Source organism: Zingiber officinale, chromosome 11B, assembly GCF_018446385.1.
Source record: "Zingiber officinale cultivar Zhangliang chromosome 11B, Zo_v1.1, whole genome shotgun sequence".
Lineage (NCBI taxonomy): Eukaryota > Viridiplantae > Streptophyta > Magnoliopsida > Zingiberales > Zingiberaceae > Zingiber > Zingiber officinale.
In genome coordinates, this window is record NC_056007.1 from 6,232,510 (window position 1) to 6,258,105 (window position 25,596).

A 25,596-nucleotide genomic window follows, 5' to 3' on the forward strand; every position below is an offset into this window, starting at 1 on the left:
CTGATTTTTTTTCCCAAAACGTCCTGCCACACATAGAGAGTTGTACAACAGTAATGGATAGCACCGTTGGAGTCCTTGCAATACCAAAATCTAACCAAACTTGAAATGGGTCCAATCAGAGGTGTCTAGGTTCATCAGTAGGTTTTGACCAAAATCCATTGATGGCCCTACGCTACTTGGATTTACTTGAAATCACCTTCCCTATGAATGTTTGAGAGGGGAGATGGTATATATGGTGTCAAACCTTAGTTATACACTCTAGATAAGAAGTTCTTGCTCTGTGTCATTTGGCACAGAACATGTGAAACTTGGAGTTACTGGGCTAACACACAATATTTTTGCTTACTCATAACTAAGTTACTTTGGAGTTCCATAATTACATGTCTAATTCAAATTTCGATGCAAACCTTGTACACTTGAAACCGAGTGTTGGACCTATCCTATTTGGATTTCTGAAAAATCCCAACTGTTACAAAGTTTTTAGTTTTCAAAAGATAGCTATGGTGTGTAATATAATTTATATAAATTATGTCTCTTTTCACTGGTAAGCACCAGCATGATAATTTGGATATTGTGATTTTTAGTTGATTAATCACTATGCAATAGTATTATTATTCCTGTGAAAGTTTAGTATACTCTTATCATAACCAGTGTTTTAAACAACATAGACTACATACAAAGATATAAAACTACAAACACTACATAATTGTATCTTTACATTCCCTACCAACTTTTATGTCGTACAACACTATGGATATTTATTATTTAATCCAATATTTTACAGAACTTATCCCTCAAAATTGATACAATTACATTAATTCTAATTTTGTTCATATCTCCTTATTTGAAGTCCATCTTCATATCGTATAGAAGACATCGAATGTGTTGGATCACAAAGAAGCCACAGTCAAGGCTGTAAATAACATCACCAATTTAATGTTCAATATTTTATATCAATATTTTCTATTGACACTATTTGCTCGACTTACCTGGCTTCTTGTTGTGGGTATTCTATTGTCCGAGACATCCATTGATCGAAGGGGTGATGCCTTTCAAATTTTGGATCAATAGCAGCAAGGTGCTCACGACTATAGAGTTTTAAATTTGATACCTATAAGATTGAAGAGCAAATTTAAATTTTACATCAACTAGCATTTATACAACAATACAAACATACACATGAATATTGGATGCTCACCGCTGCACCAAATTCATATTTGTATTTTCTTCCACTTGCTAGAAAATTGTAATGATTGAACGTCATTGATTTGGTGTCCACCATCAACAAGTGGAAGTGTGCATTATCACTACACAAAGGTATAAAAATATACCTAACCTCTCCATCTTCTGTATCTGTCTTTATCAGTTGTTGGAAGGCAACCTTGTTTGACAATTTTATTAATGACTACAAATATGCAAAGTCATGCATACTTAACCAAATAATAAAATGTATTCAAATTTTTACTATTCTCAAATTGATTCCTTACTGTGAAGACGGTTGAACAATAAATAGACTTGTTGTATGTCCTACCAGACGAGGATGTCCCCCTAAATAGAATTTTACAATACGTGTCAATCACCTCCCCATTTGTCAGCATCTGTCCATTCACACCGGATAAGAGGGAATACAATTTAAAGCAAAGGGTGATTCCTCCCAAACTAAATCATTTGTAAACCTACAAAGTAAATCAATGATTATAAGTCATAAAATTTAATTAGAGAACCGTATAATGATCTAAATTATAAAAGCGTATAATTGTCTTGACTTATAAATTAATTAAATCACCTATGTAATTTACTTACTTTAGTTTCTCCAACACTTTTAACAAGTACGCCACATCTTCATCTTCTTTTTTTTCTTCAAAGTCTTAAATTGCTTATTCACAAACTATGCCCATCAGCATAAAAGGAATTTAAATAATGAATCCAATCAAACATATTACTATAAAATTTGCAAATATCTACTCACATCAATGGCTTGTTTCCTCATTTTGTTAAGTTTGGCATTCCTATCTGCATCCTTCTTTGCATCTTCTTCAGATTTGTCTTCCTTCAATTGTATAATGTCTATTTTTTCTTCCATATCATCCACATTAATTTTTCCTTTCCCCTTCTCCAGAACATCAGTTTCTTTTAAACATTTTTCCCTCTCCCTGTCTTGAAATGTTCTCCGCAGACTCATATATTTGTATATTTCTCTGCTGCCTCTTAGGTAAAATTTGAAACCACAATGGACTATCAATTGGAGTATTCTTGTAATCATAGCGACTTCTGTCACGTCCTCTCCTCCTTCTTGCTGCAAAAGCTACTGGTTCACATTGAGGATCGTCTACAGACTCGCTATATTGAGATTGCATGCCTTTATTTTCTTATATTTTAAGTAATTCTTTCACCCTATCATTCAAATGCATGTTCTCCATTGTTAGCTCCTTAATTCTGTTTGCTTGAATAATGCAATTACAACATTCCTTATTACTTTGGCTTCCATCTTCATTTACTTCAAATTATGATGTCTCCATTGCACATGGAATGTCATCAACGCCAACAAGGTTCTCAACAAATGATTTCTCATATTGGGTAGGGATTAGGTCAATCAAAACCTATCAAATTATTATAACACATGTTAAAAAAAGATTTTTAACCTAACTAAAGTCACAGTAATAAAAATTTACCTCTTCAGATGAGACTCGATCGAACAAATCCCTCACCTTATTAATATATGAAGGAATATTTCTCCACTTATTTATTCTTGCTCCTTATATTTTGTATGATTTTTGGATTGGAACGTGCTCCAAAATCATGCCTGATTCACCATCGCAAGTATTAAATATTCATACATATCCGCAAAGTATTGTTAAATTTAACATCATTTATAACCTTACTACCAAAAGACCAGCAAAACCCTTTAGGTAAGGGAGCTTGGTGTTAGAATGTAATATCCGATTTGATGAAAATATGTCCACAATCTTAGGTAATTATGGAGCCATAAATTCATGGATAGCTTCAACCCAATTGAATCTAGCAAGATTCTCAAAATCATCTACTATATCTATAAGACATAACGGGACTTTATATGTACTAGAAGAAAATAAGACACAAACAAATATATACAAAATATAGAATTTGCAAAATAATAAACATCATCTTCTCCTTCAACGCGATTGCCATAAAATTTAAGCAACTCCTCCATTCTTGATTTAGTAGCTTCTTTTTTATTTGAGAAGTATGTTAGAAAGAGTTCACCGGATGCTTTATTTGAATTGATCGGAATCGAAACTCCTCGGTCTGCAATACCAAGCAGCAATGAAACGTCTCTTCTTGTGAAGACAACTGGAACACCTGACCAAGTTAAATGATTAGTTGACATCTACGAGCATATACATAAGTATTGGGCACACCGTGGGCCTGATATGATATCATATCAGGCCTAACGTAAGCTTGATATGATATCGCATCAGGCCCTCGTTTTCCATAGGACCCCATTATCAGTGCCATTAGCTGACTAAATTATTCACCTTTGCAAAATATTTTATTTTACTATACAACTACTTCGTGATTAAATTACAAAATTATAAATTGTACCTGAGAATCTAAAGGTTTGAATACTTGAATCCCAATTTTGAAATATATTGGCCAATATACCACGGATATGCTGCATATCTTGTATGTCCAAAAATATACTAAAGGGTGGTTGTTTGATCAATGCTATGTGTTGGTTATGTAAAATAACAAATCCATGATGCTTCCTTTCTTTGTGGATGCTTGAAAAAAAACTTTTAAAGTGACCTAAAACACTGTTCCAATGCAATTTCTGTCCAACATCAACTGAACCTTACAATTTATAAAATTTAAAATTTTTTATTCATACTCGTTGAGCTTTTCAATATCACATAGTTTTAAAATCAAAGAGTTTAAGGTGATACTTTTACAGATATTTGAAGAGGATGATACATCCGATTCACTTCTTTGCGCCGTTATGAAAGAAGATTATTGACGGAAACCCTAAAATCCTTCATCGGAGCTTCACGAACGCTGTGGATTTTTAGGTCTATATGCTTGATGCCGCTAGAGAGAGACACGAAGACATTACGTAGGGTTTCACTACTGGGACGATTTTGCCACAAAATTAGATCTGCAATCGAAGAATTACGAAATGTACCCAGGCATACACGAGTTGATAAAGGGAAGGAGAAAAATGATCGCATATTTATTTTTAAATCAAATTACTTCAAAATGTGATTCAGATGTCTGAGAGATTACGACTAGAGAGAGGATGTTGACGGAAGGATTAAAATGAAAATTACACATCACTTAACTGCACCCTTTGATAAATACATAACTACGATACATCTTTTGATAAATTTCTTATTCTGTGTACGTCTTTTGATAAATTACCGTAGAATATTTGACTACTTTGTATACAAATTTACAAAAAAGATAAATAACTAAATAAATATTAATATTTCTTTTATAGTAGTTCTTTAAATAATTTCCCCATGGTAAATGTTGCTAAGAACATCAAAAATTCAGCTAAATTGAGGTTGTCTCAGCCAAATGTGTTACAAAATCATATTAGTGTTCATTAATGTTTGTAATAGGCTCACAATATACCATCAACAAACTTCACTTAAGGGAAACTTAGCAGGGAAATTAAGATTACAAGAAGATTTATTTATGTAGGTGTTTAAGATTAGCAGCAAATTAATATGGAACAATGATGGACTCAATTAGCTCCTGCAGCGGGGCGAGTTCCTTCTTGTCGATCAATCCAAACTCCTGGGTCACGGTAACACAAACACATCAGCCTGCGCAACCTTCTTTGCTTGCGCAAACAAAAAAGACAACCAACAAATTTTTCCGAAAACGGTGACACAACTTATTTATCACAAAAGTAAATGACGAGAAAATGCATGATGGAAATAGTGATGGACGCGAACTTACATAAGTGAAGAGAATGAAATGCTTGAAGCAGGTGTTGAGATGTGCCTCTTCCTTGAGGCTGACAATCTTCTGAAAATGTGAATGGTAAATGTGGGCATAAACACGGAACAACCGCTTGAATATTGTCTTGACAACGTCTTTAAAGTTTGGAGGGAAAGGTGTTCCTACGAAAAGACAGCAGACGATAAACAACAGCGGTCCCTTAGTTGCTGTTGTACATGAAAAATGATAGAGATAAAAAAAAAAGGAGCTGTTTGGATTGGCAGAATCTACCAAGCTTTTGAGGAAAAATAGATTCATCATCGAGCTGAACTTCAATCCATTCCATCAGGTACTCAACATACTTTGGGGCTGAGACTTCAATAGGTTTCTTTATTTGGACACCATCCGCCCATCGATATTCATACCTACAAATACAAATCTGCAAATAAACATATGATTTACACAAACACAACTAATTTCACGATCACAAAAGTAAATTATCAGCTTAAAAATAGAATACTGTATTTTAATTTGAGATGATGATATGGAACCAAATACTCAGTGCCGACATGGAGGTGCCAACACAATCTATTTGGTAAAAAAATAATCAGGAGATTGAATGTCATGGGAAGTTTCCTTGTCTAAGAAACAAAAAAACAAAATTTAAAAGAACTTGTTTCCTTAAGGAATGGTGCATTCAAAGAATAAAAACTCACACGCACGGTCGATGACCAGGAATAACAACTGCACATATGTATCAGTTTTCTCACTGCTAGTGCTAATTCCTAATGGAGGTCAAGTCTTAGCAGCTTTCAATCTCCTCGTGACAAAATGAAAGATTTATAATGTTAGACTTACTGAAACTTGTATCTTGCAGTAATTGGCCCATCAATGGAATATATTCAAAACATGAGAATATGCAACTGAAAACATATGAATCATGAAATTATGCAACCCATGGTTTATAAAGAGGTCTTACCTTTCATGGTTTAGTATGAAGGGAACCTCTTAATGTTAAAATAACCGTAAAAGAAATCTGGAACAATCAATAGTTAAGCAAAACTAGACCAACAAAGCATCATACAGACTGCCCGAGATCAACTGCACCCTAAATCTTATCCCATCATTGAGCACTACTTAATACCCTGTAGGTAATATAGTTAGTATATCACAAGCAATATATTTCTGTTGGGTTATCGAACAGATCTAACCAATGAACCATATGTAAGTTTACATAATTAGTATTACATAATACGCACCATGGATTGTCTAGGCCTTTGACACTCAGAAGGCCACCACCTTTACCCTTCCACTGAATACAAAACATGCAGCAAAGAATAACTCTTGTGACACTTTCCACAAGATGCATTTGGAAGGACAGGTACCGCAATATCTTTGAGAAATCAAATGTCTTTTCCAAGAAATCGTTTACTATTTTCATTTTATGTGGTTTTGTCTTTCCTCTGGGAGACTTCCCAGTCCTTATTGTTAAACACTAACCCTTAATTAAGTGATTCTTTTTGGGCTATTGAACAATCAACTTGGTCAAACGAATCAAACATTCAATACTTCATCTTAAACAAACCACTTGACCGTATTGCACAATGTAATATTCAAGAACGGGAATGAAGTTTTTTATCTAGCGTACTTTGGCCCTGCAGTCATTGTCGGACAATTCTCTGGTGTACAGAATTCTGTCAGTGTGCCATAAAGCAAATTCACTTGATTGAAGAAATCGACAGCTGAAACGACAAAAACAGAGCATTTAGTTTCACTTCCCACCAACTGAAGAAACTTTTTCTGAGATATATCGAAACAACTTTCTAGGATCATATGATGAATATGAACATACAATATCAGAGAATCACAAAAACAACTCGAGTAAAATATTAATTTGAAAAATATGAAGAATATTACTGTTGACAGCTAGCCACTCGTTTAAGTCTTCACCAGGTGGAAGCTTCACTGCTTCCCTTAGGTTCCCACTACCTAATGTTGCATCAATATGCTTCCTGAGTTGGGCCCCCTACAAATAAAAGGGACAGAAAATGACTTAGGAATGCTCATTCTTTAATTTATAGGTCTAATAACACACAGCATTAGTGAGAACTTATTCAAGATATCATAAGATAAAATTGCATATGTAACTAGGTGTATGTAACCAGGGGAGGAGTAAATATTAGCAAAGGAAATGGTCCCATGGATCCTCACTGATATATGACCATGGGCAACCATAATTATTAAGAAAAACAAACATCCAAGTGTAATCTCATATCCGGGGAAAGTTTAAACAACCATTTCCATCCTCTCTTGCCTATATAAATGGTTTTTATCTTGCATTGTGATGAAATTTCTTTCCATTAAGCAATATCACTTGGGTATGAATTTCACATTTAAACAATGGAAAATACAGCTGCCAAGTAAAAAAAGACAAAGTTCATGTTGCATAAAAAAGACAAAAGACATGTGAGCCAGCATTGAAATGAAATCTCTCTCCATCAGGCAATGTCACTTGGATATGAATTTGACATCTAAACAGGAAAAAACAAAACTACCAAGAAAAGAAAAAGGAGAAGGGACAAAACACATGTGAGCCAGACAAGAAACAACAATTGAAACAACAAAATGGAATCAATTGTCAATAAAAAGCAGGTTAGCATAAAGCACATGGACCACATCTCATTACATGTTGAGGAATAGCTAACTTTTGACCAAAACACGGATCAGATGAATCAGCACTCATTTTAAATATCTATTAGCCCCATTTCTTCTCCCACATAAACAAGGGCATTTTCAAAAGAAGATAATCCATGGCAATTGATACTGCCTCAAACATTTACTTAAAAAGGATTAAGTACTTCTGTCTTCAACAAGCAATATGAATTCTTATGGTTGAACCAAACACATAACCAGTATGATTTACAGAAATAATACCGAGTGAACTGGCTAGATAAATAAAAGGTTCATTTCTATAGAACTACTGATCTGTAGCATATGCTTTTCCTTCACTAATTGAAGTTAGAATAGAAAATTACTTTTAATGAAAAAATGTCATAAGAATAACCTAAACATCTTATCTACTCCTATAAAAAGTGTTGTTGGTAGTCACTAATTTATGCATGAATAAGAAAGCATATGGAGTCATTACCTTACTCCCAGAAGGGGCACTCTTCTTTGGTCGAAAAGTCCGCTGGTTCCTGGAAGAATATGTGCACGTAAGCAGAAGAACATTTGATGAATTCGTTGAAAAAGTTCCTTGTGCTTCGAATGGAGATAGCCCTCAATCTATGGAACTATACACGTCTAGATCACTGTTTAAGTTTGCTGCAGTAACTTGCGCAAACAAATACAGAGAAGATCACGTAGCCAATTGAACCAATTTTGAGTTGCATGAGAACTTTATGCCGAATTTTTACAAAATCCAAGAAGTTGATCCCTAGTTCTACCAACCAACCAGTCTAATTCGAAGCGGCATCTATGCGACTAAAATGTAATACCATGCACCTCAAACGGGAAAAAGTAGGAAATTTTCATTCTGCAACCTAAACATCAACGCGATCCCAGTACCAAATTGTGGACACACTTAACAAACAATGGATAGCTCTTGATAAGGGATCAACCGATAATTGCAACACATCCCATCCGTGAAAGACGAATCGCGTGGCTCCCAGACTGAAGAATTATCGAGATGGACCGAGGAAACGATGAAAACGAAAGAAGAAAACAAACCCTCAAAACGCAAAAGTCCCATCCGTGATTTCAATCAATTTGGGAATACATCAGCTCAGGAATCCACTTGCAGCCGCAAAATCGACGAGATTGGATCGATGAAAGCGAAACGATTCAAAGAACTAGATCGAAATCGAGGAAGAGGGTACCGTCCGAGACCGAAGAGACTCATGGTCGGTCGGATCTGATCGCGAGAGCTGGATCACGTTCCTCTTCGTTCCTCCCGGTCGTCGATGGCGCGGAGAGAGCTCGGAGCTTCTGCGGCCCGGAGAGATATAAAAAGGACGAGGAACTCGGCGTCTCGCGTCCTGCCGCTCGGTTTCTGGTCCCTGAAAATACGGAGGCAGGCAACAGCCTTGGTGTCGGCATAAGAAAACCAATAGTGATCTGACAGGTAATAAAACAAGATTATTAGTCGGAAAGCCTGTTCTGTGTTTGTTTGCATTGACGTCTTATTCAATCGCCTGGCTGGATCGCACCACCAGACACGAAATTCTTTTTATTCTCAATCATGAGAAGATGATTGGACAAAGTTAGAGGTGCCGAACCGAACCGAACCGCTCCGCCCCGCCAATGGTTTGATCTGATCGCCATACCTGATATAATTCGGTCTTTATTTTGGAGCATGCCAAGTGAGGCCTGACCTACTCTGGGTCGGGTTGGATCGGATCGGGAGATCGATACGACGACAAGACATTGTTGAATAAATATAATGCACATTTTTAGGATGCGTTTCATTTAAATTATCATAATTATATAATTTTAGTTATATAATACGAATTATTTGATTTAACCTAACAAAATTTACATGTTTTATATTTTTTTTACTTTTCTTTTTTACAGTTTTCTTTTTTTTTTAAATTTTTTACGTTTCTTTTTATTTTTTTTCCATTGTTTTTCTTTTTTTACAATTATTTACTTCATTTTACGTTTTTCTAATTTTTTTTTCCTTTTTTGTTTTACTATTTTTTACGTCTTTTTCTCTTTTTTATACATTTTTTAAAATTTTTTACGTTTTTGAAATTTTTTTATGCTTTTTTACTTTTTTTTTTTTAAGTTTTTTTATATTTTTTATTTACATTTTTCTCTCATCAGAAAATATTTTTGATAAAAAAAATTCATTAATCTCAAAATCAAGAAAAATCTCAATTTTTTAAAATCTTCGAATTCCATATTCCATGCCCTCTTTTACTGAAATATCAGGTGATACGGAGGCGTTAAGGGGGCCCAACTACCCAAGGTAATTAGGGAAAAGGGCATGGACATTTTTGTCATTCCACTATTTAGGACAAGAAAAAAAAAATTTCGAGATTTTTCGATTTTATATTCCATGTCCCTTTTACTAACATGTCAGGTGATACGGAGACATTAAGGGGGCCCAAGGTAATTAGGGAGAAGGGCATGAACATTTTTGTCATTCGACTATTTAGGACTTTAAATGCACACTGTTCAAGGAAAAAGGGAGCTTCTTGGTGTCTGCTCCACCGGCTCACACAAGGGGAGTTTGGGTTTTGTGTCCATCGTTGGCATCGCCTCCCTCTCCACGCCAGCAGCCCACGCACTGCCTCCCCATCTCTTTTCTAGCATCCGCCAACGCTCATCGGCGACCTCTCCACCATAGTGGATTGCCACCAGAGTTCTCCTGTCGCTTTCCTCCCCTCTTCCCTATCCGTGCCAACATCGCCTTCAACGCCTCCATCGCTCATCGGGCCGCCGCCCTTCAGGGGCCGCCGCCCTTCAGGGGCCGCCTCACGCGGTCGGACCCTCCTTCCTCTTTCTCTCACAAGGGGGTTCCTTCCTTCGTGTCTTCTCCGTCGCACAATCGGCCCAGGACACCTTCGACGTCACCTGTCGTGGCCTCCACTTGAGCTCACCAATATGCCGACAGCCCACTGCCCTCCTTGTCGCTCGCTCGACCATCTCTGTTGTCAGTAGTCCCTTTTCTTCTTCCTCTCCACTCCGACGCTACCGCGCCACGAGAGCCTCTCACGCATGCCACTCACCACGTCGCTGGCAGCCGGCAACGACATCTCCTCTTGTCTTTTCTCTCCTGCAAGCAACCTCCTTCGCTAGCCTTGCCTTCGCTGCCCCTTTCTTTTCCCCTTACAAAGACGTCGTTAGGCTCGACCTCACGCACGCTACCGCCCCTCGCACATGTTGCCATCTCCCAGGCACATTACCGCCTCCTTAGCACACCGCCTCCTCCTCCCTCGCTGCCCAGGCCGCCGCGCCGCTAATGCAGGCACCCGCTAGGTCAGATCCTACCAGTCAGCACCCCACCATTGAATCGACTTATCTACGCTCCTGCCTTCAGACTCGATATCTATTCGTGTTTTGCACAGCCCGATGTTTGATCCGACAATCCAGCATTCTGCTTGACATCGCCGATCGGACCCGTCTTCGGCTTCTGAGCCCCCGCAGCTATCGCCATTCGGCTCTATTGCCTTGCTATATTCCAACATTGTAGCCATCCGACTTGTGTGTCGTTCTTGTGTTTCGACCTTTGTGTCGTTGTTATATTCCGGCCTACGTGTTGATATCCTATCCCGGCTTGTGTGACGATGTCCAATCTCGGCCTGCGTGCCGAGTCATATCCCGGCCTGCGTGTCGAGGTCATATCCCGACCTACGTGCCGATGTCATATCCTGATCTACATGTTGCTGCTAGATCCCGGCCTGCATATCATCTTCCGAACTCAGATCGCGCTTGACTAGGTGTCGTCAGATCTAGCTCTTCATCTTGCTCGGAGTCATCTACTCTTCTGGGTCACGACAACTCGAGCAGCGCCCCAACCAGCTCACCGATCCATTGGAGAGTGCCCCCTTGGGCCAGAGTACCTTCTCCATTTTTATTCTATACGCATTTCATTACTCTACTATTGGTTTTGTTCCTTATATATTCGTTGGATCTGCCTCGAGCATCAGGGTACCAGGGTAACCTGATCATTGACTGCAGGTAGCATTGACAAGAGGACTTCTGACAACTTGGTCAACATAAAAAACAGCTCAGTATACCCTCCCCCCCTCCAGGCTATAGCGATTCGATCAACATTTTAGCCACATCACCCCTACGGTCCGTCTGACTCAGCTTCCGGACGGGATCATCAAGCATGGAACATTACTCGAGAATCATTGATTACCTAAACCAAACAGGATTTTCGTTGATATCCTTAGATGGATAACCAAAGTTATCAAGGATAATCCCCAACCAAACATACCCTTAGAGTACTCAATATATAGACCAGGTTACGAGCATCGAATTGGCAATTGAAAGTTAAGCATATGTTGTCGGCTAGATCTTTGAAGTACCTGATCTGGGTCAGGGGTCGGGGAGTCAGGTAGAGGTGGCTCGTCTTACAGGTTCTACAACAGCATCTCCATATGCATCGGTCAACTACTTGTTATCGGAATCGAATCCGAGTAACGCATTGCAAGTATACTCTAGTATATAGACAACGTTACAAGTTTAGAATTGGCAATTGAAGTATATGCTTTAGACTAGATCTTCGAAAGTGCCAAATATAAATGTACCTGGTCACAACTACTTATTGCTTGTTCGAGCCTTTCAGACCTTTGAAGCTTGGTAACCGTGCTTCGATAAATTTCTACAATCGAAAGAAGTCATCACAAAGCATGATCGATCCAAGAAATACTCATAAGAAATTCATGTGTACCTGAAAGAACAATACTGTTTTCAGCCAACAATTTGAGGTTTGGATACAGCTTGTTCGAGCCTTTTAGACCTTTGAAGCATGATAACTGTGCTATGATAAACTTCTACAATCGAAAGTAGTAATCACAAAGCACGATCGATCGAACAAATACTCTCATAAGAAATTCATGTGTACCTGAAAGAACAATACAGTTTCCGGCAACAATTTGAGGTTTGGATATAGCTTGTTTGGGGCTTTTCCGACCTTTGAAGCATGGTAACCATGCTACGATAAATTTCTACAATCACAAGTAATCATCACAAAGCATGATCCTTCAAAGAAATACTCTCGTACGAAATTCATCCGTCCCTGAAAGAACAAAACAGTTTCCGGCAAACAATTCGAGGTTTCGATATAGCTTGTTTGAGCCTTTCAAACCTTTGAAGCATGGTAACTGTGCTACGACAAATTTCTACAATCTAAGTAGTGATCACAAAGCATTCATAAGTGGCCATCACACTGAACAATCGATCAAGGAAAACTTCATGTACTAGTCAAACCGAAACTGTGTGCAAATAATAAACTGAAATTGTACACAAAAGAATGAACTTCTAAGCAGTCACAAATAGAAGGTTAGTTCAAAATCTGAGTTGTTTCAGTTTTTGAAGTTTTATCATTTCTTAGCCAACTTCAATTTCCATGACTCCAACTAATCGATGTTCAGAATCTCAATCTTGTGCCTACCTTGGTCCATCCTTGGACCTGTACATACTGTATATCATACCAATACTTGATAAAGTACAAATGCCAGTGAGTCATAGATCTAAACTCAATAGGATACGAATGGAACAATAAATACTTGCATGTTTTCCTTCCCTTAATCGCTTCATATCAACTAGACATCAACACAAGATATGAAACTAGCGGTTTCACCAAATAATATGCTTTCGCATTAACATGCTAGACTAGTGCAAGTGAAGCCAAAATTTTCAAATATCTCCCCTCCAACTGCTTGATAGTCAATAGTACATTCCTCGCATAGTTGGGCAAGTATTATCGAAAGATTTAGCTTAGGCAAACTCTTAGTAGGATATGGAGCTTAGCTCATGTGATTTCCATATGTCCTCGAAAGAAGTTGCAAATTTAACTGAACAATTCACAGTCGCACACATTTGAGTCTTGACTGTTTTTTATTGACTGTTTGGTTAAATATCAAGGGGTGTTTGGTTAAATGATAGGAATGACTATGGGTATGGGTTTGATAGTAGGGTGGAATGGGAATAGGAATGGAAATGAAACTCATCAAGTTATATGGGTTTGGTTGATTCCCATAAATCTGGTAATCATTCCCAAAATGTGATTCTCAAACTCACAATCCAAACACTATCTTTTACAATCATTTCATTCCCTCATTCCCAAACCCATCAACCAAACACCCCCTCAGTCTCTTACCGCCGATCTATCCCAAGCCTTTTGGTAATTTCACCTGTACATGAACAAATAAGATTTCGTTCTACCAAAACACATCTGTATTCATCATAATTCTGTGACTTAATTAAAACTTAGAATAAGACAAGCGATTTCAAAACAAAATAAGAGGGGAAAGGGTCACTGAAATTGTTCACCATATAATTTGAAGGTAATTTAGTGCATCCTTCTAGCACGGGTACGACGACTTCCACCTACATTGGAAAAAGCCAAGTCTGGGGGGTTCCCTCTCGAAGCCGATGCTTGGTCTGCAGCAACTACTGACCCAGCACTATCCCTATGTTGTAGTAGAGGCTCAAGACTATTAGACAACGATGATAGTCCAGCTTGTTGAAATGGAACAACTCCGCCATGGAAGACCAGAGGTGGAATAATTGGGTAGCTCAATGACTCATCCCCACGCAAGCCGATTCCAGTAGAGTTTGAACCCCTCCCCTCCTCCCGTTGCATTCTTCGAACCGGCCTTCTCCTCACCGCAGTTCGTGCAGCACTAGACCTTTCCTGTCTCCTAGATGAGCGAGGTCCTGTTCTGTGCTCATCATGTGTGTCTTCATTCATAGAATTCCTCCATGAGTTTGCTATTCCTTCTTCCAGTCTCTGCCGCAATTGTGGCCTCAAATTTTCAATTCTGTTAGCTGAGGGCCGGGGAGGAATCTTCAAACCTGATTCCTCATCGCCGTTGTCTTGCTTAAGATCTTTCGTTTCGTCTCCTCCGCGACCATAAATAGGAGTTACATTAACTTCAAGTACCTGCCCTTTGCAGACAGGGCATTCAGAATTGACAGAATGAGCATGAAGCCACTGATACAAACAAGACCAACAATAGAGATGACCACAAGGAGTAACCACTGGTGCCTTGGCGAGCTCATAACAAATGTTGCACTCGAAATTAGCTGCGGAACTATCATCTTTTTTGTTCTCCACATCTCCCGACTTCTCGCTTTCGGTGGCCTTCTTGGCATCCTCCATTGCCCTATGAGATTGCATAATGTCATGCATCAACCTTTCAGGGTTTGTCAAGGGATTGGGAACAGCATCGAGCCCCTGCACTTCGGTGGTGATCGACCTACGAATTCGCAGCAATTCTAGCAACCTCTGGAAACGGTACTCTGGGTGTTGGAGGAGCTGATGCTGAGCAGAGAGAGTGTTGCCACGAGCAGTGAGCTCGCTCAGGCGAACATGGGCATAGGCCGTCTCAACTCGATCATGCCCAGCTCTCAGGGAAGGCTGAGAAGGCGATGGAACGGCGATTTGGGCATCAACATCGCGGCGCACCAGGCGCAGCGGCTCTCGAGCTAACGGTTCATTCCCATCGACTCCCGGCGACTCTGAAGTAGAAGAAGTAACATCGTGCTCATCGTACAACAGAAGGAGCTCGGAGGAGGAAGGGTAAACGCTGTCAGCGGCGTGGGCGGGATCGGCAGGCAGCACATCCGGCGTCGACAGCACGTTGGACGGAGAGTAGGGCGCGTGGGCGGAGGGCGACCACGGCGATCCAAGATCGCGACTTTCCGGTGGAGGTAGGGAAGGAAGACTGTTATAAAGACACGGATCCATGAGGTAGCCGCTTACCTCACCTCGCTCCCCGGCCATACTATTCCCGGAGAATCTTTACCTGCGAGACAGCTCCCTCGATCTCCCACCGGCGAAGGACCAAAAACCCTAATCCCAAACTCTCCAAGATCGGATTTTTTTTTCGCCGTTGGCAGTCGAAAACTCCTCTCGCGGCGTCAATCCGACGACAAGGCGGCGGCTGCCGAAACCAGATCCGATTCCTATTCGCGACGATGCGAAAGGGAAGGATGGCCGGAAGGGATCGAAGGCGGAGAGGATCAACGACGAGTCAAGCGGAGCTTGTGACAAGGGAAGAAGAAATAGCAGGCAGGGCGACGGGGGAAGGGGAGGAGATTGAGAACGGGTCGAAGACGTTGGGCTAATGAACGAGTGCTCCGATCGATCCGACGGTGGAGATCGTCCAGATTGGGCAATGACGGCGGCCACGATCTATTGCTGGGCCGAAAATTTAGGACCTTTTTGGAAAGAAAGGAGAAAATAGATCCATGTATTAAAATTCGTCTTTTCTAATTAATTTTTGCCGACTCAAAATTTTATATTAAAAAATCGAATAATATTTTACCCTTTGAATTAATTCTAGTCAATTTCTATCTGTAGATAAATTTACCTTGAAGGCTTTCTTATTTTAACGTATTTAAATAGTCGGTAAATATTAGTTTATAATTTGCATTTTTTACAAGAAAGTATGACCTTTTCCTTCCATAATTCAATTCTTTCCCTTCTATTTTTGAAAATATACCGGCATTATTTGCCACCCTGATAATATAAGAATTATCTTTCCATATAATGATTAATGGCTAAGTTCTAATAAAGATCGAAGAATTATCCTTTCATATAATAGTTAATTTTGATTTCCTAATTTATTCTCATCTAATAATAGATCATAAGACCATCAAGATAATAAATGTTGTTAGAGCAAAATATTCCTTATAATTTTTCTATCTATATTTTATCATGAACCTAATGTAACGCCGTTTAATATAAATCATCACCTACCTTCTCTCCGATATAGTCATTATTTGAGTGGAAGTATAAATAATCAAATGATTTCTTAATACATTAAATAATCATTTTGGTATTGTAGTAAAAAAAAGATTGGAGGATTTTAAGCTAAAGCTAATGCGTGATAGTTCGAATTCGCATAAAACCATTGTCGAGGGAAAAAAATTAATTAAACATCCATTAGGAGGAAAATATAAATAATTATATTTGTAACTGAGAGACAATTGTTTTTCTTTCTAATTGAAAATGGTTGATATATTTTTTTTTAATAATGGACTCTATAAGAATAACACAAAAATTATCGAGAATAGATTTCTTGAATCGCAAAATACGATCCAGAAGATGATATCTTTACATGTATTGATGGAGATGAATAGTCCTCATCTATTTTATGAATAAGAATTATTCGTCCTACCAATACATGCAAAGGGGTCATCTTCTGAATTGCAAAAAATGATCCAAAGAATCCTACATCCACATAAAATTCTTTCGATGTCTAAATCATTATAATTTATTAAAGGAAAAGATAAAAAATATATATATAATTGATGAAAAAAATGAGCTTTTAAATAGACATCTTTAGTTTTTACCATTACCTATATTATTTATATAACCTTATACTACCCCTCGACATATGGTAAACGCATGATATTATTCGAATTGTGGGACACAGTAATTGGACAGCATATCAAATCCTATCAGAATCACTCAGCCTAGGGGACTGCTTGCCCGTTAAAAGTCATGTCGGGCAACAAAGTATGTGCTAACTCGTCACTTAAAACACCTGAACTAGATCAGTTTAAAACTACTTTAATGCATCTCCTTCCTTTTACTAGAAAGGAATCAGATTGTTAAGAACAGCAAAAGCTTTTAAGTGCGGTACGATAAGAAATCAACCAACTCGGCACAACCTGCATCAGCTTAGCATCCAAGCTTACCTTTGTTTCAGGCAGTCGAACAGACAGGTTGTCGTAATATGAGATCATCGGGAAAAAAAACTGAAATCATTCTGGAGTATTATTACAACCAAAGCACATCTCCAGCAATCCATGCAGTGTTAAAAGTAAACATCAACCAGGTTAAATTTGAAAAACTTCAAACCTAAAGTTCAGCACCACTTTAGAATTCAAACTTGCTACCCGAAGTTTAGCAAAACTTGGTGCGGGAAAAGTTGAGTGGCTACCATTTGCTTCACGATTCAGGTGATTTAACGATGAAGTTTTGCCGGCTAATTGGGTTCATGACGACGGGCGGTCCAGCGGTACGAGGCCAGGCCTGGAACTTTTTATCAGTTGCCTCCCACCATTCCTTGTCGGCGACTGTTTTTGGAGTCGTACCTGGTTTGAAACAAATGCAGCAGTTACCTCACTATGACAAATTGGAAGTAGTGATGCTCCAGATGCTGTGTAATATAACTGACCTCCAAATATCTTTTTGTCAGAAATTAAGGTATGGCATACGTATGAAATGGTTACAGATCCCGCGATAGCTCCGATAATTTTTGCTGCCGACATGCTTGAACTACAGCGCACCGATTCCAAGATTTTAACTTACAAGTACTTCAGCAAAACAATATAAAAAGCAAGAATACAGAAAGTGGAACTATAATTAGTAACAACACCTAAAACATGGATAACAACACCTAAAACGTATATAACATTAAGAATCTTTCTGAATAAATGGATAATATAGGCAATAAGTGTAATTAAGAAATGCCCAGAGGTATAATATTCTTCAAAGAAAAAATGTATGGAATAGCTTATCTTACCAGGGTCAACAATATTATTTTGGTGTACATTGTCAAACATAACTATTTTTTCTTTCATCGATTCATGTCTCATTTGTTTAAGAAAGTAATAAACATACTTTTTTATACTGCAACACCAGTGAGGTCTACAACTTTACTCAATAATGGACTATATAAATTTTTTCCCTTTATTGGGCAACCTGAAAGATTATATGATTACTAACACTATCCTTTTCATGAAGATCTTTGGTTCATTGGGCATTGACAAGATTATCACAGGAATTTTTGTGTCGAATGGCATATATTTATATAGACATGGGGGGAGAGTTCGATGGTCGACCCACAACGTTGTAGTGGTACCGCTCTTGTGACTGCTCACCCAGTTCAACAAGCTAGAACTATAGAAATTAACCTCAAATGGACTTTTAAAAATATATATATATTAGATAAATTTTTTTCAATCTATGAAGAGAAACATTTTACTAGTCAATAATATTTTAATAGCCTTAATAGTGTGATTCAATATAAACTAACTCATTTGCCTTGAATTTTCCTATGTGGGATTATTTCACCTTTCCATTGGAGCCAATTTTGGAAACCACTTAAATTTTCCATTGTGAGACTATTCCACTTTTAACTTTTTCAATTTGTTTCTCATTTAACTCTCTTATTAAGTCACTTTTTTATCTGATTAACCATCCAACACCTACTAATTTATTAAATTTATAAAGACTATTTGACTATATGATATGTTCAACAATAACTTGCCAAAGGATATGTTTAGTAATAGAAGTTCAAGGTCTTCTCTGACTCAGTTGATGCGTTCTAGAACATCAATTTACAGTCAACACTTAATTACAGAATATAGAGATGTAAAAAGGGAAGTCTTACAATATTTCATCAAATGTAAATCCACAATAGAACATTGCACAAGTTGATATGCAAAAACCATCCTAATCGTCAAATTGTGCAGTCACGGGCTTTAAGAACCCTAAATGCCCAATTGTCCAGTAAAAGAGGAAGAAAGTGTTGACAAAAGAACCCTACCCTCTTAATTGTAAAATTGAGTCCTTATGGGCTTTAAGAACCCTAAATGCCCACTTTCTTCCTTTTTTACTGGAGGATTGGGCATTTAGAGTTCTTAAAGCCCATGACTGCTCAATTTGACGATTAAGATGGTTTTCTCATATCAACTTGTGTTGTTCTCTATATTATGTAATTTTTAAAGTGTCGACCGTAAATTGATATTCTAGAGTGCATCAACTGAGTCAGAGAAGACCTTGAACTTCTATTACTAAACATATCCTTTGGCAAGTTATTGTTGAACATATCATATAGTCAAATAGTCTTTATAAACTTAATAAATTAGGTGTTGGATGGTTAAAACAAATTGAAAAAGTTAGAAGTGGAATAGTCTCACAATGGAAAATTTAAGAGGTTTCCAAAATTGGCTCCAATGGAAAGGAGAAATAATACCACATAGGAAAATTCAAGGCAAATGAGTTGGTTTATATTGAATCATACTATTAAGGCTATTAAAATATTATGAATATTATTGACTATTAAAATGTTTCTCTCTTCATAGATTGAAAAAAAAAAAATATCTAATGTTTTTGAAAAGAAAAAATTCATTTGAGGTTAATTTCTATAGTTCTAGCCTGTTGAACTGGGTGAGCAGTTAATTGATCCTTGCCCCTGTTCTCTATTTTGATACTTGTTGTTGGCACCTCAATTGTTTGATCTAGGATTTGGGTTCCATTAGCTTCCCGATCTGTTATTATTGGTACAGAATTCATTTCTAACGCTTTATTCCTTTTTTTACTGGACAATTGGACATTTAGGGTTCTTAAAGCCCATAGGGACTCAATTTAATGGCACCCAAATCATAGATCAAACAGTATCAAAATAGGAGGGGAAAAAAAACTAAGACAAAATACCCTATCAGCCTAATTGTAAAATTGAGTCCCTATGGATTTTAAGAACCCTAAATGCCAAATTGTCAGTAAAAAAAAAAGAAAGAAATCATTAGAAATGAATCCTGTACCGACACAACAGATCGGGAAGTTAATCGAAGTGCCAAAAACAAGTATCAAAATAGAAAAATAAATACTGAGACAAAATCGGATCGCGAGGTTTACCTCTCTGCTGCGCCTTCGAGATCGCTCCTCTATGCGGTGCCGAAACGTCCACGAAGGGATAAGAATGGGAATAAATAAGAAGTCACAACAGATCGGGAAACTAATGGAACACTAACCCTAGATCGAACAGTCAAAGTGCCAAAAAGAAGTATCAAAATTGAAGGAAAAAAAAATACTGAGACAAAGTCGGATCGCGAGGTTTACCTCTCTACTGCGCCTTCGAGATTGCTCCCTGATGCGGTGCCGAAACTTCCACGAAGGATAAGAATAAATAAGAAGGGGAATAAATAGGAAGGGTTTGGGCCGCGAATCTTGAAGCTTCAGCGAGAAGCAGCCCAATTAATTTTCAAAATAGAATTAATTTAGATCATTGCAGATTTTAGTATGCATTTATTTTGTTTGTTTAATAAATACAAAATGAGTTTTCAAGATTGATATGAATCTGAATGAATTTAGAGGAAGGAGATTTTGATTATTAATTGAAAATTTATTTAGATTCCAAAATTGTGAAAAAAATAAACAAATAAATAGCATACAAGGAATTTAGCAAAATTTTAAATAGTTAATTTAATTAGAATGGAGTGTAAGGGACAGAAAATTGGCTATTTAATATTTGTTATAATAAATAAATCAATTAAAATAAATGAACTATAAATAAAATAAAAATACTATATGTTACTATTGGTTGATTTGGCTTTCAATAATATCAATTACAGACAGGACAAAGTGCCCCGTATAATTAGTTGGTACTGGTAAATAAAAACATAAAAGTTGTTAAACTAAATAAATTGATGGAATTGATTAAATTTGAAATTCAATTTAATTATTTTAACATTTCATTTTAAAAAAGTTATTTTTTTTATTTATTTGATTCTATTTAGATTTTTAAATTTTTTATTCGATTAAACTAAATAAATTAAAATAAAATAAAAACTGAATCACAACAGCATCTCCATATGCATCGGTCAACTACTTGTTATCGGAATCGAATCCGAGTAACGCATTGCAAGTATACTCTAGTATATAGACAACGTTACAAGTTTAGAATTGGCAATTGAAGTATATGCTTTAGACTAGATCTTCGAAAGTGCCAAATATAAATGTACCTGGTCACAACTACTTATTGCTTGTTCGAGCCTTTCAGACCTTTGAAGCTTGGTAACCGTGCTTCGATAAATTTCTACAATCGAAAGAAGTCATCACAAAGCATGATCGATCCAAGAAATACTCATAAGAAATTCATGTGTACCTGAAAGAACAATACTGTTTTCAGCCAACAATTTGAGGTTTGGATACAGCTTGTTCGAGCCTTTTAGACCTTTGAAGCATGATAACTGTGCTATGATAAACTTCTACAATCGAAAGTAGTAATCACAAAGCACGATCGATCGAACAAATACTCTCATAAGAAATTCATGTGTACCTGAAAGAACAATACAGTTTCCGGCAACAATTTGAGGTTTGGATATAGCTTGTTTGGGGCTTTTCCGACCTTTGAAGCATGGTAACCATGCTACGATAAATTTCTACAATCACAAGTAATCATCACAAAGCATGATCCTTCAAAGAAATACTCATCGAAATTCATCCGTCCCTGAAAGAACAAAACAGTTTCCGGCAAACAATTCGAGGTTTCGATATAGCTTGTTTGAGCCTTTCAAACCTTTGAAGCATGGTAACTGTGCTACGACAAATTTCTACAATCTAAGTAGTGATCACAAAGCATTCATAAGTGGCCATCACACTGAACAATCGATCAAGGAAAACTTCATGTACTAGTCAAACCGAAACTGTGTGCAAATAATAAACTGAAATTGTACACAAAAGAATGAACTTCTAAGCAGTCACAAATAGAAGGTTAGTTCAAAATCTGAGTTGTTTCAGTTTTTGAAGTTTTATCATTTCTTAGCCAACTTCAATTTCCATGACTCCAACTAATCGATGTTCAGAATCTCAATCTTGTGCCTACCTTGGTCCATCCTTGGACCTGTACATACTGTATATCATACCAATACTTGATAAAGTACAAATGCCAGTGAGTCATAGATCTAAACTCAATAGGATACGAATGGAACAATAAATACTTGCATGTTTTCCTTCCCTTAATCGCTTCATATCAACTAGACATCAACACAAGATATGAAACTAGCGGTTTCACCAAATAATATGCTTTCGCATTAACATGCTAGACTAGTGCAAGTGAAGCCAAAATTTTCAAATATCTCCCCTCCAACTGCTTGATAGTCAATAGTACATTCCTCGCATAGTTGGGCAAGTATTATCGAAAGATTTAGCTTAGGCAAACTCTTAGTAGGATATGGAGCTTAGCTCATGTGATTTCCATATGTCCTCGAAAGAAGTTGCAAATTTAACTGAACAATTCACAGTCGCACACATTTGAGTCTTGACTGTTTTTTATTGACTGTTTGGTTAAATATCAAGGGGTGTTTGGTTAAATGATAGGAATGACTATGGGTATGGGTTTGATAGTAGGGTGGAATGGGAATAGGAATGGAAATGAAACTCATCAAGTTATATGGGTTTGGTTGATTCCCATAAATCTGGTAATCATTCCCAAAATGTGATTCTCAAACTCACAATCCAAACACTATCTTTTACAATCATTTCATTCCCTCATTCCCAAACCCATCAACCAAACACCCCCTCAGTCTCTTACCGCCGATCTATCCCAAGCCTTTTGGTAATTTCACCTGTACATGAACAAATAAGATTTCGTTCTACCAAAACACATCTGTATTCATCATAATTCTGTGACTTAATTAAAACTTAGAATAAGACAAGCGATTTCAAAACAAAATAAGAGGGGAAAGGGTCACTGAAATTGTTCACCATATAATTTGAAGGTAATTTAGTGCATCCTTCTAGCACGGGTACGACGACTTCCACCTACATTGGAAAAAGCCAAGTCTGGGGGGTTCCCTCTCAAGCCGATGCTTGGTCTGCAGCAACTACTGACCCAGCACTATCCCTATGTTGTAGTAAAGGCTCAAGACTATTAGACAACGATGATAGTCCAGCTTGTTGAAATGGAACAACTCCGCCATGGAAGACCAGAGGTGGAATAATTGGGTAGCTCAATGACTCATCCCCATGCAAGCCGATTCCAGTAGAGTTTGAACCCCTCCCCTCCTCCCGTTGCATTCTTCGAACCGGCCTTCTCCTCACCGCAGTTCGTGCAGCACTAGACCTTTCCTGCCTCCTAGACGAGCGAGGTCCTGTTCTGTGCTCATCATGTGTGTCTTCATTCATAGAATTCCTCCATGAGTTTGCTATTCCTTCTTCCAGTCTCTGCCGCAATTGTGGCCTCAAATTTTCAATTCTGTTAGCTGAGGGCCGAGGAGGAATCTTCAAACCTGATTCCTCATCGCCGTTGTCTTGCTTAAGATCTTTCGTTTCGTCCCCTCCGCGACCATAAATAGGAGTTACATTAACTTCAAGTACCTGCCCTTTGCAGACAGGGCATTCAGAATTGACAGAATGAGCATGAAGCCACTGATACAAACAAGACCAACAATAGAGATGACCACAAGGAGTAACCACTGGTGCCTTGGCGAGCTCATAACAAATGTTGCACTCGAAATTAGCTGCGGAACTATCATCTTTTTTGTTCTCCACATCTCCTGACTTCTCGCTTTCGGTGGCCTTCTTGGCATCCTCCATTGCCCTATGAGATTGCATAATGTCATGCATCAACCTTTCAGGGTTTGTCAAGGGATTGGGAACAGCATCGAGCCCCTGCGCTTCGGTGGTGATCGACCTACGAATTCGCAGCAATTCTAGCAACCTCTGGAAACGGTACTCTGGGTGTTGGAGGAGCTGATGCTGAGCAGAGAGCGTGTTGCCACGAGCAGTGAGCTCGCTCAGGCGAACATGGGCGTAGGCCGTCTCAACTCGATCATGCCCAGCTCTCAGGGAAGGCTGAGAAGGCGATGGAACGGCGATTTGGGCATCAACATCGCGGCGCACCAGGCGCAGCGGCTCTCGAGCTAACGGTTCATTCCCATCGACTCCCGGCGACTCTGAAGTAGAAGAAGTAACATCGTGCTCATCGTACAACAGAAGGAGCTCGGAGGAGGAAGGGTAAACGCTGTCAGCGGCGTGGGCGGGATCGGCAGGCAGCACATCCGGCGTCGACAGCACGTTGGACGGAGAGTAGGGCGCGTGGGCGGAGGGCGACCACGGCGATCCAAGATCGCGACTTTCCGGTGGAGGTAGGGAAGGAAGACTGTTATAAAGACACGGATCCATGAGGTAGCCGCTTACCTCACCTCGCTCCCCGGCCATACTATTCCCGGAGAATCTTTACCTGCGAGACAGCTCCCTCGATCTCCCACCGGCGAAGGACCAAAAACCCTAATCCCAAACTCTCCAAGATCGGATTTTTTTTTCGCCGTTGGCAGTCGAAAACTCCTCTCGCGGCGTCAATCCGACGACAAGGCGGCGGCTGCCGAAACCAGATCCGATTCCTATTCGCGACGATGCGAAAGGGAAGGATGGCCGGAAGGGATCGAAGGCGGAGAGGATCAACGACGAGTCAAGCGGAGCTTGTGACAAGGGAAGAAGAAATAGCAGGCAGGGCGACGGGGGAAGGGGAGGAGATTGAGAACGGGTCGAAGACGTTGGGCTAATGAACGAGTGCTCCGATCGATCCGACGGTGGAGATCGTCCAGATTGGGCAATGACGGCGGCCACGATCTATTGCTGGGCCGAAAATTTAGGACCTTTTTGGAAAGAAAGGAGAAAATAGATCCATGTATTAAAATTCGTCTTTTCTAATTAATTTTTGCCGACTCAAAATTTTATATTAAAAAAATCGAATAATATTTTACCCTTTGAATTAATTCTAGTCAATTTCTATCTGTAGATAAATTTACCTTGAAGGCTTTCTTATTTTAACGTATTTAAATAGTCGGTAAATATTAGTTTATAATTTGCATTTTTTACAAGAAAGTATGACCTTTTCCTTCCATAATTCAATTCTTTCCCTTCTATTTTTGAAAATATACCGGCATTATTTGCCACCCTGATAATATAAGAATTATCTTTCCATATAATGATTAATGGCTAAGTTCTAATAAAGATCGAAGAATTATCCTTTCATATAATAGTTAATTTTGATTTCCTAATTTATTCTCATCTAATAATAGATCATAAGACCATCAAGATAATAAATGTTGTTAGAGCAAAATATTCCTTATAATTTTTCTATCTATATTTTATCATGAACCTAATGTAACGCCGTTTAATATAAATCATCACCTACCTTCTCTCCGATATAGTCATTATTTGAGTGGAAGTATAAATAATCAAATGATTTCTTA

General features: G+C 38.3%; 4 protein-coding genes across 7 annotated transcripts; all 4 read right to left on the reverse strand.

Annotated features, from left to right (window-relative positions):
- Positions 1-4,513: 4,513 nt before the first annotated feature.
- Positions 4,514-12,982, reverse strand: LOC122034982 (MOB kinase activator-like 1A). Of its 2 annotated transcripts, XM_042594336.1 has the most exons (11): positions 12,500-12,982; positions 12,326-12,428; positions 12,183-12,256; positions 11,961-12,092; positions 8,802-8,981; positions 8,072-8,120; positions 6,841-6,949; positions 6,572-6,665; positions 5,215-5,348; positions 4,942-5,105; positions 4,514-4,776 (listed from the first exon to the last, which is right to left on the reverse strand). In XM_042594336.1, the coding sequence occupies exons 5-11, from the start codon at positions 8,822-8,824 to the stop codon at positions 4,702-4,704; spliced, it is 648 nt and encodes a 215-aa protein (XP_042450270.1). In that variant the 5' UTR covers positions 8,825-8,981; positions 11,961-12,092; positions 12,183-12,256; positions 12,326-12,428; positions 12,500-12,982; the 3' UTR covers positions 4,514-4,701. The 2 variants fall into 2 exon arrangements, with proteins under 2 accessions (XP_042450270.1, XP_042450272.1); XM_042594338.1 differs by lacking the exons at positions 6,572-6,665; positions 6,841-6,949; positions 8,072-8,120; ... (3 more) ...; positions 12,326-12,428; positions 12,500-12,982 and adding an exon at positions 5,640-5,690 and having other exon boundaries at positions 5,215-5,362.
- Positions 12,983-13,810: 828 nt separating this feature from the next.
- LOC122034981 lies at positions 13,811-15,695 on the reverse strand. The gene has a single exon (XM_042594335.1). It carries the CDS (start codon positions 15,383-15,385, stop codon positions 13,949-13,951), a length of 1,437 nt encoding a protein of 478 aa, XP_042450269.1. The 5' UTR covers positions 15,386-15,695; the 3' UTR covers positions 13,811-13,948.
- A 1,646-nt stretch (positions 15,696-17,341) lies between these two features.
- On the reverse strand, positions 17,342-20,606 carry LOC122035198. 3 transcript variants are annotated; one of them, XM_042594606.1, is made up of 4 exons: positions 20,459-20,602; positions 20,255-20,371; positions 17,790-17,890; positions 17,342-17,706 (listed from the first exon to the last, which is right to left on the reverse strand). In XM_042594606.1, exons 3-4 carry the CDS (start codon positions 17,881-17,883, stop codon positions 17,561-17,563), a joined length of 240 nt encoding a protein of 79 aa, XP_042450540.1. In that variant the 5' UTR covers positions 17,884-17,890; positions 20,255-20,371; positions 20,459-20,602; the 3' UTR covers positions 17,342-17,560. The 3 variants fall into 3 exon arrangements, with proteins under 3 accessions (XP_042450540.1, XP_042450538.1, XP_042450539.1); XM_042594604.1 differs by having other exon boundaries at positions 20,255-20,283; positions 20,459-20,598; XM_042594605.1 differs by lacking the exon at positions 20,255-20,371 and having other exon boundaries at positions 20,459-20,606.
- A 2,591-nt stretch (positions 20,607-23,197) lies between these two features.
- On the reverse strand, positions 23,198-24,869 carry LOC122033736. The gene has a single exon (XM_042592900.1). The coding sequence runs from the start codon at positions 24,557-24,559 to the stop codon at positions 23,198-23,200; it is 1,362 nt and encodes a 453-aa protein (XP_042448834.1). The 5' UTR covers positions 24,560-24,869.
- Positions 24,870-25,596: the final 727 nt, after the last annotated feature.

Coding starts and splice junctions, on each gene's coding strand:
- LOC122034982 (XM_042594336.1), bottom strand. CDS start 8,824: ATGAGTCTCTTCGGTCTCGGACG. Junction 6,950..8,071: donor GTGCCCCTTCTGGGAGTAAG/GTAATGACTCCA, acceptor TTTTATTTGTAG/GGGGCCCAACTCAGGAAGCA. Junction 5,106..5,214: donor TATTTTTCCTCAAAAGCTTG/GTAGATTCTGCC, acceptor GTCTTTTCGTAG/GAACACCTTTCCCTCCAAAC.
- LOC122034981 (XM_042594335.1), bottom strand. CDS start 15,385: ATGGCCGGGGAGCGAGGTGAGGTAAGCGGCTACCTCATGGATCCGTGT.
- LOC122035198 (XM_042594605.1), bottom strand. CDS start 17,883: ATGTCGGCAGCAAAAATTATCGGAGCTATCGCGGGATCTGTAACCATT. Junction 17,707..17,789: donor TGACAAAAAGATATTTGGAG/GTCAGTTATATT, acceptor GTTTCAAACCAG/GTACGACTCCAAAAACAGTC.
- LOC122033736 (XM_042592900.1), bottom strand. CDS start 24,559: ATGGCCGGGGAGCGAGGTGAGGTAAGCGGCTACCTCATGGATCCGTGT.